Source organism: Macrobrachium nipponense, chromosome 14 (genome assembly GCF_015104395.2).
Source record: "Macrobrachium nipponense isolate FS-2020 chromosome 14, ASM1510439v2, whole genome shotgun sequence".
Classification (NCBI taxonomy): Eukaryota; Metazoa; Arthropoda; class Malacostraca; order Decapoda; family Palaemonidae; genus Macrobrachium; species Macrobrachium nipponense.
Window position 1 is genome coordinate 34,068,380 of NC_087207.1, and position 14,073 is coordinate 34,082,452.

General features: G+C 42.6%; 1 protein-coding gene across 22 annotated transcripts in view; it reads right to left on the reverse strand.

Annotated features, from left to right (window-relative positions):
* LOC135226448 (transmembrane protein 131-like) overlaps positions 1 to 14,073 on the reverse strand; it is a 525,255-nt gene that overhangs the window by 45,008 nt on the left and 466,174 nt on the right. For all 22 annotated transcript variants that reach the window (XM_064266036.1, XM_064266031.1, XM_064266024.1 and 19 more), the window contains 2 exons: positions 13,082 to 13,190; positions 10,153 to 10,305 (listed from right to left, as the gene is read on the reverse strand). In XM_064266036.1, the coding sequence (XP_064122106.1) occupies positions 10,153 to 10,305; positions 13,082 to 13,190 (262 nt within the window). The remainder of the gene's footprint in view (positions 1 to 10,152; positions 10,306 to 13,081; positions 13,191 to 14,073) is intronic.

Genomic DNA, 14,073 nt, shown 5'->3' on the forward strand with positions numbered 1-14,073 from the left:
TTTGAATCTTTTAAACTAAATATCATGATGTTTTTTCCACTACGGATGGAACCTTAGGAAAAAACGGATGTCATAGAACATCAAATCAGGCTCAAGGACAAACAGAAAGTAATCTATGTACCTTCGTACAGACTTCCTATGAAATTTCAGAATGAGATAACAGAGGAAGTAGGTAAAATGTTAAAGGAAGGAGTCATTAGGAAATCAAACAGCCCTTATAATTTTCCGTTAATAGTAGTACCGAAAAAAGATCGAACTTGGCGGATATGCGTAGATTTTCGTCGTTTAAACGAAGAAACAATCCCTGACAGATTCCCAGTACCATGTACCGATGATATCCTATCTTTACTAGGCCAGAATAAATATTTCACAAGCCTAGACTTACTAAAAGGATTTCATCAGATTCCGATGGAACAAGAAAAGTATCCCATACACTGCCTTCAGCACAGCCAGGGGACATTATGAATTTTTGCGTATGCCTTTTGGTTTACGTTGTGCTCCTATAACTTTTACTCGTATGATAAACGTCGTGTTTGGAGACTTGTTGGGAGATATCCTACATGCCTACATGGATGACTTAGTAATCTTTTCCAACACATTAAGAAGAGCATTTACGTAAATTGGAGTTAGTGTTACAAAGGTTAAGGCAGCATAATTAAGGGTAAAGATAAGTAAGTGTGAATTTTTTAAAACAGAACTAGTCTATCTAGGTTTCACGGTTTCTTCAGTGAAGGTCTTAAAGTCGTCCACGATAAGGTGTCGGCTATCCGTAACTTTCCGATACCTATTAACGTCAAGGGAATACAGCAATTTTGGGGTGCAGCGGTTACTATCGCCGCTTTCATCCGCAAAACTACTCAATCATAGCCGCTCCCTAACCGATCTTATAAAAAAGGCGTAGATTTCGTAGGTCTGAAATTCATCAACAGGCGTTCGATAAATTGAAAGATGAACTGTGTAGTTTCTCCTATCTTGAAATTTATCGAACGCCTGTTGATGAATTCAGACCATACGAAATCTACGCCCTTTTTTATAAGATCGGTTAGGGGAGCGGCTATGATTGAGTAGTTGCGGATGAAGCGGCGATAGTAACCGCTGCACCCCAAAAAATTGCTGTATTCCCTTGACGTTAATAGGTATCGGAAAGTTACGGATAGCCGACACCTTATCGTGGACGACTTTAAGACCTTCACTAGAAACCGTGAAACCTAGATAGACTAGTTTCTGTTTTAAAAAATTCACACTTACTTATCTTTACCCTTAAATTATGCTGCCTTAACCTTTGTAACACTAACTCCAATTTACGTAAATGCTCTTCTAATGTGTTGGAAAAGATTACTAAGTCATCCATGTAGGCATGTAGGATATCTCCCAACAAGTCTCCAAACACGACGTTTATCATACGAGTAAAAAGTTATAGGAGCACAACGTAAACCAAAAGGCATACGCAAAAATTCATGAATGTCCCCTGGCTTGTGCTGAAGGCAGTGTATGGGACTACTTTTCTTGTTCCATGGGAATCTGATGAAATCCTTTTAGTAAGGTCTAGGCTTGTGAAAATATTTATTCTGGCCTAGTAAAGATAGGATATCATCGGTACATGGTACTGGGAATCTGTCAGGGATTGTTTCTTCGTTTAAACGACGAAAATCTACGCATATCCGCCAAGTTCGATCTTTTTTCGGTACTACTATTAACGGAAAATTATAAGGGCTGTTTGATTTCCTAATGACTCCTTCCTTTAACATTTTACCTACTTCCTCTGTTATCTCATTCTGAAATTTCATAGGAAGTCTGTACGAAGGTACATAGATTACTTTCTGTTTGTCCTTGAGCCTGATTGATGTTCTATGACATCCGTTTTTCCTAAGGTTCCATCCGTAGTGGAAAAAACATCATGATATTCTGTTACCGTGCGGTAAACAGAAAGATGAAAGAGTCCAAGAGATATCTCTATTGAAAATTCTCGCAATGTCGAAGGCGATGGACTCTAGCGTCACAGCAGTAAATGGTCCTTCATTATTGCGAGAATCCCCATTAATCAGAGACCTAAGTCCATGATTGTTGGGCAGAGATACGGTTCGGTAGTCAATCAAACCAGGGGAGAGAGAGACATAACTGACCGTGCATCTCGGAGGCCCCAGCTGATACTGAGCTGCTGTCAGGCAGTTCAATACGCAGTAGTTGAGCCTGAGCTCTCGCCGACTCGTCATCCTGAGTTGCCATGTAATCCATTATTCCATGAAGGAATGCGTTCGGCTAGAACTACCGAGCATAAAAGATATGCTCGAGCAAATTATATTTAGGCGAAACGAATTTCGGTAAATATAAAAGTTGAAATGGTGTTGTCGTGACAAAACCATAAGTATATAAAATTGAAACTGAAAACTCCTGGGAGGTTGCAGGCAACCCCGAGTTGCAGTTCAATTAGAATACTTCTCTTCTAAGTCGCAATCCGTAGATAAACTAGGATATGCGCCTACCCCTCGGACAATTCAACTGCTTAGTAGAATCATGTCGCGAGGTAATATACGTAGTATATTTGTAGGATTCTGAACAACGATCTCCATCCTAAATTCTTTCCTTCAAGAAAACAAAATAAGGATTGGAGATCGACCACCTTCGATCTCTATCAAAGAGTGAAGGAGAAGTCTTCCTCGAAGGAAAGCTTCAATGGTGAACAGAATACTAAGACGATAGTTCAAGCCAAACTGGATATTCCCGTCCGATCTTCTCTATTCCAGGTTGGTCGCCTACTGTAAGATAGTTTCTTTCATCAGCAGTCTTCTTCCCAATGCTAGAAATTCCAGGAATTCGAGCAGAGGCTAGGCGAGGTTCCCGATTATCATGTAACATCGGGGATTCTCGTCTCGCTCACTTTAGACCGTGGTCTCGCCTAAGTGTTTGGAGATCGTAAAAAAACTCGAACACTCTGAATGCGCTAGAAATTCCTTAGGAATTCTAAGCAGTCTGCGAAACCCCCACCGAATTCGTCAAACGATATCGGCTGGTGGTCCTCTCGATTCCCGTAGAAATCGAGAATGGGGCAGGATCCCTCCTCAACGACCGGGGCTTACGTCAGGTAGGACCCGAAGGTCCCCCGGTAGCGCAGTCCCGAACGTGGGATCCTACAGAGAAATCTCTGTAGGATCCCTCCCCTTTCCCTCGTAGCCGTAAGGAGAGAGGGAATGGGGGAGGAATTGGATACTCGCTCGCCTTCCCAGTGGAACTAGCAGTTGGAGAAGAATAGGAGCAGCCATCGCCTTGCGGCGATCGGTCTCTCAGAGTCTGGGAAAACGTATCGTCAGGAGAAAACGTTTTTTTTCCCCCGCGGAGGGTTACGAACTCTCACTGTAGGTAAGGGTCTGCCGCCACTGTGAACGTCGTCTGGGTGGGGCTGATCGACACCTGACGGGGGAGAGCCGATACCGTCCTCCGCTAACTCATTTGCCAGTCCTCGTCGAGGGTCGAAACCTCTCAGGAGGACCGAAGGAGTATTTAAATACGGTGTCCGAAGACACGTAGAAAACGCCGCTGTCGCAGTAGAGGAGGTGGAAGTAGCTTTGACCTCGACCGCCAGAAAACTGAGCGAGCCTTCTTGTCGGAGACGAGAGAGACTGGTTCGAGGGACAGAATCGGCAAGCTCCGATCGCGGCAGACCCACCGTCGGTTTGGGTTCCCTCTCGGGCCCCAAAACGACTCGAGCAGAGACGTGGGCTCTGCTGGTGGGAGCGGCAATCCTTCCGCAAGGTCATTATGCTGACGAATCAGCTTAATGACTTCTGTAATCTCCTCTGTATCTCGGGAGTAACCGCGTCTTGCGGAGTAGGACCGTCCAGTCCTTCCAACAAGAACAGATCCCGAGATACTCCTCCTTCCGAAGGAGGAAAAGCGGCAGACCCCTGACGGTCGCCTCCAGCTACTTGCACGTATGTCCTGGTCGGTCCTAGAACCGTGCCTGGTCCATACGGCGTCATAGCGGGATCGCGAGCGGCGCACCTCTCGCGATCACTCATAGGTACCCACCTCGCTCCTCCCGGTGTAGCCCGAGGAGGTTGAAGGTACAGGAGAGGCAGACCTGACGCCCCCCCCAGCTCGCTGGCAGGACCAGCGTGCTTGGAGGGCTGCTGCTGATCGTCAACCCGCGGGTGGCGATCGAGCAGCAGGCCTAGCCTTGCCGCTGCCGGGGCCTAGAGGTCGAGAGGCTCGGCTGAGAACGTCGACGCTGATCTCTAGCGTCAGGCGAGCTGTTGCTGGTTACCATCTTCGCCCTCCCGGTCCCGATGGGAGCGGCGTCAGGTGACCTGCTAGGTTCGCTGTCTGCGTGAGACCGGCGAGCGTCCTCTCGGCGCCGTCGAGCCGCTGGTACCAGCCGTGGCTGGTACCTGGACGCCGCGGGGACCCTTCCTCGCCTCAACTCGTGGCTGGTCAGCGACCGTCAACGTCACCCGAGCAGCCAGCTGGTCGCTGCGAGAGCGTCCACTGGCCTGACGAGCGTCGTCTGCACGGGACTCTCGCCAGTCTTCTGCTCCGCGCTTCGGTCTTGACGGCGAGCGAGCTCGGGCGTCAAGACTTTGGCTGGACGGTCTCCCCAGCGGGAGACCGTCCACTCGGTACTTCTCGCTAACGAGAAGCCGAGGCGGATCCTGGTTTAGCGGCAGAACCGCTAGAACCAGGCGAGGAAGTGCCAGCCGAAGCTGGTTACTCCTCTGGTCCCCGTCTTCTTCTCCTTGGTAGAAGAAAAGGACGGGCCCTGTTGTTCCCGAGGGAGCAGGAGGACCAGCAGAAGAGCTCCCCGAATCGCCGGAGCGAGACGGGCCCTTAGAAGGTCCCGAAGGAGCCTTCTTAGGGGGGAAAACCCGGGTTACCAGCTGGTCGCTGCAAGAGCGGCCGCTGGCCTGGCAAGAGTCACCTGAGCGTCTCTCACCAGCCTTCTGCTCCGTGCCGCGTCTTGGCGCCGAGCGAACTCTGGCGCCGAAACTTGGCTGCACGGTCTCCCGAGGGAGAACGTACACTCGGGATCTCTCGCGAACGAGAGACCGAGCCGGAACCTGGCGTAGCGGCATCGCCGCTAGCACCAGGCGAGGAAGTACCAGAGCTAACCGATACTCCTCTGGTCCCCGTCTATCTCTTCCTTACGGAAGGGGAGACGGGCCCGCTCCCGAAGGAGCAGGAGGACCAGCAGAAGGACCCCCCGTCCCACCGAGGTGGGACGGGCCCTTAGAAGTTCCCGAAGGAGACTTCTTAGGGGTGGAAGGCAGCCTTCTTCTTCTTCGGCTTATGGGCCTTAGAAGTCGAAGGGGAAGAGGCAGCAGCAGACGATGAAGACGAAGATGACAGCTTCCTCTTCTCCTCTTCCTCGTCAGCTCACGCAGGACAGTCGTCAGGTCCTCCATCCAGGCCGGAGCCGGGCTATTGCCGAAGCAACACGGCCCGACTGCACCTGTCCGGAAGGACCTGGGACTGGGGAAGACACACCGTGGGCAGGACCAGCTATGGACAGGCACAGGAACCAGGAGCGACAGGAACAGCAACCAGCTCAGGAGCGGCAGGAACAGCGGCAGCGGTAGACCCAGAAGGGACAGCCAAGCCAACAGCGGGAATCACATCAGCGGCAGGTACGGCAGGCCCAGCGATCGCCTCGTAGAATCATCGGCAGCCAGCGGAACCTGGGTCCTGGCGCCCGGTCCCGGGGCGAGCTGCTGGAACAGCGGAAGTCTGGGGCAGGCAACACGAAGAAAACAGGCGGCGGCGGCAACCCCACCTCGGTACGGCTGCGGCCCTAGTAGCGGCAGACGGCGTCATCGACACAGCATGGGGAGTGTACCAGGAGGGGGGGGAGCAGCATAAGCGGCCGTGGTAGTAGTGGAGACCGCCCCAGACCTCGCTAGACGCTGCAGCAGCCCGTGGATGCTAGGCACGCCCTGCCTCCGCGGTGGTCCATACCTGTCCAAGGTCGTCTCCCACGGATGTAGCACCTGCGGTAACATAGATAGATTAGTAAGAGGGGTTCCCTCACGCACGGGGGGAAGACATGCCCCAACCCCGAACGCAAAGGAAGACCCCAAATACAAAATACAACTAAAAAGCTGAGCGGGGGGCAGGAAGGAAGACGAAGAATCGGATACCAAGGGTGGAGTCCGGGGCGGGAGAGCTTTCCGACGACTTCCTGGCAGACCTTCGCTTCCCCTACCCCCGCACAGCAGTGAAAAGTAATATGAAAATGAAACAGAATATGCCCTTGCGATTCACTTCATAGAACTTAAAGGGAAAAGATCAATTCCCGGGTAAGAACGGAAACTTGATCCAATAATATGATGCTATCATAAAATATATATGAAAATGAAACAGAATACTGCACTTGCGATTTCATTTTCACATAAAAAAAAATCGTAAGGATCAATTCCCGGGTAAGAACGAAAATTGATCCAAATTAAATTTCATGCAAATAAATAAATGAAAATGAAAAGAATATTGCAATTGTGAATCCCCTTTCATTGCATTCTATTATACAAAATTAGAAGGCTCGTGCCGAGCGCAAACACACTCTCGGTAACGAACGCACAGGGCAAACATATAATGAAAAGAGTACTTACATTTTTCAATTACACACTTTCGCCCACAATACATGACTCGGTGCGAGCGCGCCCCGCCCCCCCTCGGCACCGAGGCATAATTCAAGGGTTCAATTCATGAAAAGAGAGGAAATCGCCGCATCTACGGCGATAACTCCATGTTGGTTCATAATTAAGTAATGAAAATGAAAACAGTGTACTTACAGTTTTCATTTCAAGTCAAACAAACCATTAGTAGAAAACACAATATAAACAAAGCATACGACGATGAAGCGGGCAGAGAGCGATGACGAACACGTCCTTCACACCCGCGGCCGAAAGCAAAAGTGATTTGTTTACCTCCCAGTCGCGCGGCGCGCGACTGTCGGACAAGCAGTTAACTACCGTTCTCCCCTTGTTCGAAGCTTACGACCGTTCCAGCTGCCGCTAGCTACTTCCTATTGTTAAAGGACCGATGGTTTTGTATTAACGTATCGGAACAAAGCACAAACATACACAGGGACTCCCCGGATTACGACGGGTTCCGTTCTTGAGACGTGTCATATGCCGAAAATCATTTAAGCCGAAACATCGTCGAAAATCATCAAAAATCCTAATAAAACCCTACTTTTTAATGGTTTGGGTGTATTGCAAGCCAGAACATCATCGAAAATCGGCAAAAAATCCTAATAAAACCTTACTTTTAATGTTTGGGTAGTATATTAAAATGATGTCAACTGCATTCTTAATGCACTTTTCATAAAAAAAAAAAAAAAAAAAAACCCACACACTTCAAATATTAATCATTTTGCCTTTTTGAGTCAATATTTCCTCCGCCAAATCAGCGTCGTAAGTTTGTAACCCCGGAACAAGCGCCGTAATCCTGGAAATAATTTATGCTGAATATAATTGAAAAGTGCCGTAACCTCAGAACTTCATAAGCCGAGACTGTCGTAATTCAGGGACTGTTTGTATCTCTGTAGTCAAAGAATAATTCTCATAATGTGAGATTACAATATAAGAGTGGACGGGCAAGTATTCAAATATTGTGATGTAAGGCAGTCCCCAGCTTATGACTGGTTCGGCTTACGACATTCTGAGGTTACGCCACCTTTTGATTAAATTCATCAGAAATTATTTCCAGGTTTACGACACGTTCCAGGGTTACGTCGCTTACGACACTGATCTGACAGAAGAAAAAGGACTCCAAAAATGCAAAATAATCAATATTTGAAGGATTTTGGATGAAAAATGCATAATAATGCAGCTCACATAGTTTTTAATACACCCAGTGCATTAAAAGTAAGGTTTCCTTAGGATTTTTGACGATTTTCTGGCTTACAGCGATTTTCGGCTTATGAAGCATCTCAAGAACGGAACCCCCGTTGTAAGCCAGGGACTGCCTGTATTGACTTAAATATTGTGATTCTTATGAAAATGTCAGCATGGTTTTCCCAACTTCCCTCACCAGGCCCATCACAGTGGCAGTATTACAAGTATTTTTGCTCTTCTCAGAAAAACCTTGACTTTCCGAAACCATTGTTAGCCAACAAAAAAAAATTGAAATTTGCTAGTGTTTACTGGTGTATCATGCTACAGCAAGAATATCAAACTCATAGAGGAAACCTTTTAATACATTGCTCTTTTATGATACTGAAGTTTATTCAGAAATTAACAATCATCTTTTTTATACAAGTTAACCGTGCAAAATATTTTTGAGCTTTGAAGATTAGAGTTTTGTTTTTTATTATAACTGTATTAAATCGATTTTAATTGTATTTCTTTTCTATTTTTTTTCACTTTTTAACCATGTGTAATAATGCAATCAAAAGTATTCAGTTCTCCTAGTACGTATCTCCTACTGTGGAGTTTTATCTGAGACTAAAAGTAAATTGCTGCATAAGCTTACATTTAATATCAATATCTTAAAACAATGTACCAGCAGTAGCCCAATCAGTTTGGATGCCCTGAAACACTGTTGGCCAAGGAAATTCCTAATACAAAACAGATGGGCATTTTATACCTTATAGGTTACTTGATGATCTGCTCAAGTTTTCCAGTTTGCTGGTATGCCAACTTCAGAAAATCTTATTTAATATTAAAATGAATAACTTGAAAAACATACAACAAGGAATTTTCAAAATAAACACACTTGTAAAACTTCAATACTATAAATATACTGTACCAGGTGAAGTCTTACTACTTCAAAGCACTGATGTGCTTAACACACAAACCAAAACGCCATCAACTCATGAGTATGGCCATCTCATTTTTATATTTGCTCTTTCTAATGAAATTTTATCAAAATAGGAATGCGTCTTCAATGTTGGAGCATCATTGATGCCAGGAAATACAGAATACATATTATGTACATTATCATATTTCATTTACAGTGTTCCCCCCTATTTGCAGAGGATAGTTACCAGACACCACCCCCTGCAAATAGTTGAAACCCATATACAAATGCTTAAAACTTTCTGTTAGTTAAAACTCAAGAGAAACCCACTAAAAATGTTTATACCTGGTTTTTTTCATAGTTTTATCATAAAAAGTGCATTTTATGATGAAATCGATAAAAAAAACAGGAATCTGGAGTCCATGAATAAGGGGAGTTCACAGTATGTATATACATTTTCCCAAGTGAATATAAGGTAATATAACTTATTTCATTTATATAAATTTTCCTAAGTGAATATTAAGGTAATAATTTTGTTTAAGATCCAGTGTACTGCATTAAATGTATTCTGCTATCATTTACATAAGTATTCAATTATTAACCATGAAACCAGGCACTATGATATAAAGATAACTACATTCACCCAAATCCCCATTGCTTATGCCACTCCATCATAGTTTATGATGTTGCTATCTTATACATGCTTATGTAATAAGCTAATAGATGAAGGTGAGCACTCATGCAGACCTTAAATCACCTGGTTGAAAAATTCAGGTCAGCAAGTATGCATTTATTTACAGTTCAGACAACTTCACCCCTTTGATGTATCATGCATCCCTTGACTTCTTCTCATATTTATATATATGGTTCAATAAATTTCCTTTTATTAATTGAGATTGCTCTTTTTGCCATCCTGACATCATGTAAGTTCAGTAATTTTGTAAAGAACAAACATTCAGTGGTAAACATTACATACTAAACAAACTTCTCTACTAAAATCATTGCTCTATCTACTTTGTCAAAACTGAAAAAAAATGGCCACCAGGTGTAAACTCTCATTTCAAGTTAATGAAGAAAATAACTTCAAACCTGTCTAGCCTGACCACTTCACAATTGCCTGGTAACTACATATTGATAATGTACTGTATTATTATTCGACTTCCCAAAATAAGAATGAAGATGACTATGAAAAGGCACTAGCTCTCCAGCATGAGAAATGAGCTTATAACATCAAGAAAAACCTATAAGCTTTATTAAAATCATAATTTCTCTACAAGATAATGAATCTATGAAAATCAAGAAGAGAAGTTCAGGTTTCCAAAATATTTATTTAATCTACATTTTCTAGTTTGGGAAAACGCAGACTACAGTCATCAATGCATAATAAAAACCTTTCCTAAAGAAAATCCTCTCAACACTAACCTGCACCAGTGTAAAACCTGGTAATTGAGGTGTTGTAAAGCAGGGCGCCTTGAAGCAAATCCACTGTGAAGGGGACACTCAGTTTGTATGCTGACACTTTGCTTTTTATCAGTATCTTCCCAGAGACTTTCTTTACACTACTGGCTTTTGATGCTGAAATTGAGAAACCTTACTTAAGTAATTCTTTAAATAGGGTCATACAACACTATCATAAGTAAATCTACAACATTGCTTGTTCATGTACCATTCCTATGGTAATCCCCTATTGGAATTTAAACCTCTCAAGTTTGACATTGACTTCATTTTGCACATTGGCCTCATTTTTGGAATAACAAATATAAAGATAATCACAAAGTCTAAAAGTTAGGGGCAAGGCAGTCCCATTTGACCTTAAAGCCTCTAATATGACCTTGCCCTCTACACATCAGCTTTATTAGTAAAATTTTATAGGCCAAATATGAAAAGTTTTCAAATATACAGTTCAATAACCATGGCCAAAGTTAAACTCTAGTTTGAACTCTGACTTCCTGGAGTACCTGTATGACCTTCATCTTGCCCAGTTTATAAAAAAAATTTTGAATGACCCAAAGATGATATAATATGTATATAGTTTATGGTCTTTATTTTCCAAAGTATTGTAATATGTACAGACCTTTAAAAATCTTTCACCTTAGTGACCGAGAGGATGGAATATATACAGTAAAAACAACCAGGGACAGAATGACACGTTAATTCTAGATGGCCATCAGACAGTACTCAGATGTCTGATAAAGATACAATGCATAAGATATCATGACATAAGCACAGAAAACAGAAGCTAAAAGGATAAGGATAAAAGTATGAAAATTATAAGAATTTTCTTATTTACTTATTGTTCTTGTTTTTCATTTTTCCCTCTGTGTAGGAAAATTGAGAATTTCCTTTTACCACTTTAATGTTCCTGTTTTTCAGTTTTCCTTTGCCCCTCTGTGATTATATGATTGCATACAGTCACACCACTTAAGTATTTATTATACAGTCACACCACTTAAGTATTTATTATAAGTTGTAATTAACAAAATTTTAATTGAATAAACATATTCACTGAAACAACTTGGACAGTGTTTATCCATCCAGAATTGTTTAGGTACACATCTGTTATATGTATACTGAATGCATGGCTTTTGTTGTGGAAAAACAAGTACGTACTATCTTGTCTTTGTCTCAACAGGATAAGAATGGCTGGCTAGTTATGTTAGGCATTATGACCTGAAGAACTTTAAAGATCACAGAAGAAGCTGCATCAGCTAATGGCATCAGCATTCCCAAAACAGCTAAAACAATAAAATCTCATGTAAGAGAAAGAGGTCTGTTCTGAAAGATGCCATGTAGTCATAGCCACATCAATAATACTGCCGAGCAGGCCTGAATTCAAAGACTGGCAAATTTCCATAATCTAGTGCTGTATGGTAATTCAGCAGCTCACATGATCAAGTTCAGCCTTGTCTACTACTCAACACAATCCACAGATCCTAAGAACAAAAACCAAATTGTCTGATAATGTTCTTGTCAAAATGCAAGGCGGCTTAGTTTTGAAATGGTTCAAAAAGTACTTTATCCCTGAAGTAAAGAAATTTCTCAAAGAAAAAGGGCTCCCATTTGAGGACGAAGTCTTAATCACAATGCTCCTGACCAACCAGTTTCTGCTTTACCAACGAGATTTTGAAAAGTAATTTTCCTACCTCCCAACACAAGATCTCTGCTGCAATTGATCAAGGCATCATCATCAGGTACATTAATGCAACTTATAATTCCCCCACCTTTGGGAGGACTCATACACCCTTTGCTAAGCTTGACTGCAACATCATAGAAAGTTTGAGGAGCTTCACAATTGCAAAGGCAATACACATTTGAAGTCCTTATGAACAGAAGTAATAAAATCCTCTAAGGGCTTCCCCATCAACAATGCTAGTCAAGGAGCATTTTTAAAGTTAATGAGGAAGTTGACATGAAAGGCTTCTCTGATGCGGTCAACATTATTGAGGCATGCACATAACAATGAGAAACCCTCAACAATGAAGAACTTGATAATATGAAGAACTCCTCAACAAGATGATAGTATAGTACAAATGACTCAATGAGTTAGAGCCATTTGTTTTTAAAAGGTGCAAGTTTTGAAGAACAGAAACTTCAGAGTAAATTCCTCAGTGGAAAGAAGCCATCATATCACCTTAAAGATAACATGCCTACAACCATGACGACATTTGTTTTCATAAAATTCCATAATGTTTTAAACTGAAGCCCCTGCAATTATTATGCCTCAGCCTTTACTGCATTTAGATTCTTGACTATCAGCCTGCACAGCACATGCTAGTGGTATTACTTAAACTTCTAAACTTCAATACTTTATCTGCAATTGTATTGTGGTTCTTCCACCATATATAGTAATTCTACTAACTTCCATAGGTGCCATACACCTCCCCAAACCACATTGGCATACATAAAGGCAACAGACATATGATTATAATCTTCTCACTACCATACCAAGGTTTATAGGAGAGAACCAGAGTTTGGTGAGATTGTTGCTGCTGGGTACATATTTACATGTACTGCATGTGGTAGTTATAGTTACGATGGTTGCTACAGTATTGAACATCTACACTTTCCTTTCTTGCCATTACGGTCATGATGGCTACTTCAGTACTGAATATGTACACTTGTCTAAAATATTCTGTACAAAAACCACAATTCCTTATTTAATAACAATTTATGCTTATGATGGTTACCATATCACCAAGACAGAAAACTAACAATTCACTCAAGTACAGCCAGCAACTTGCAAATTATTTACCATATATTCTTTGGAAAATAAAAGCAATTGTGATATTCTAATGTAAAAAAAAACTACAATATAAACTTATGATAAGAACAAAGATTTGCATAAACTTACGATCAAATGTGACAGTAGCAACTTCAGTTGGTCGAACAGTTCCAGGTGGTATTTTCACAGGCTTAAAATCAATGGTTATTGCATCATTCACAGGTGTAGTTATCACATTCTGAAAACAAAAGAATACAGCACATATAGCATATATCCTACCAATAAACAGGCATTTATTTCTTATGACAAGAATGTAAAATACGATGTGACAGTGGAGAGAGAGAGAGAGAGAGAGTGTGTGTGTGTGTATGCAAACGTAAAGTGTATCACTGAAATATCTTGCTTTCTTTCTACTTTCTAGTAAAATTTAAATTTGATATTAAAATGATATTGTTATAATACAATAAAGTTTCATACATACTTACCTGGCAGATATATACATAGCTAAGACTCCGTCGTCCCCGACAGAAATTCAAATTTCGCGCCACTCGCTACCGGTAGGTCAGGTGATCTACCTGCCTGCCCTGGGCGGCAGGACTAGGAACCATCCCCGTTTTCTATCATATTTTCTCTCTTCCACCTGTCTCCTGCGGGGAGGCTGGGTGGGCCATTAATCGTATATATCTGCCAGGTAAGTATGTATGAAACTTTATTGTATTATAACAATATCTTTTCATACAATGAAACTTACCTGTCAGATATATACATAGCTGATTGGCACCCTTTGGTGGAGGGTCAGAGACAGCTAATATGGAATAGACAGGTAAACAACATATGTTGTAGGTATAAAAGAAAAACCTTGGTTCCTACCTGATAGGTGGTAGACTTCGTGGCTGTAGCCCGGTAGTCTGCATCACCTCAAGACTTTAGCGAGATATTAGATCTATGGCTAGAGTTCTTGTGGTCTGTCGATGGGTATAAGAACCGCTTACTCGGCAGAGCCTAAAAGGACTTTGTCAATGGGTACTGGACCACTTCTATGACAACACACCTTGTGAAGGAGCATAACCAATCCCGACCACCTGATCCTAACCACCATGTTAGTATATAGAATTGTTCTG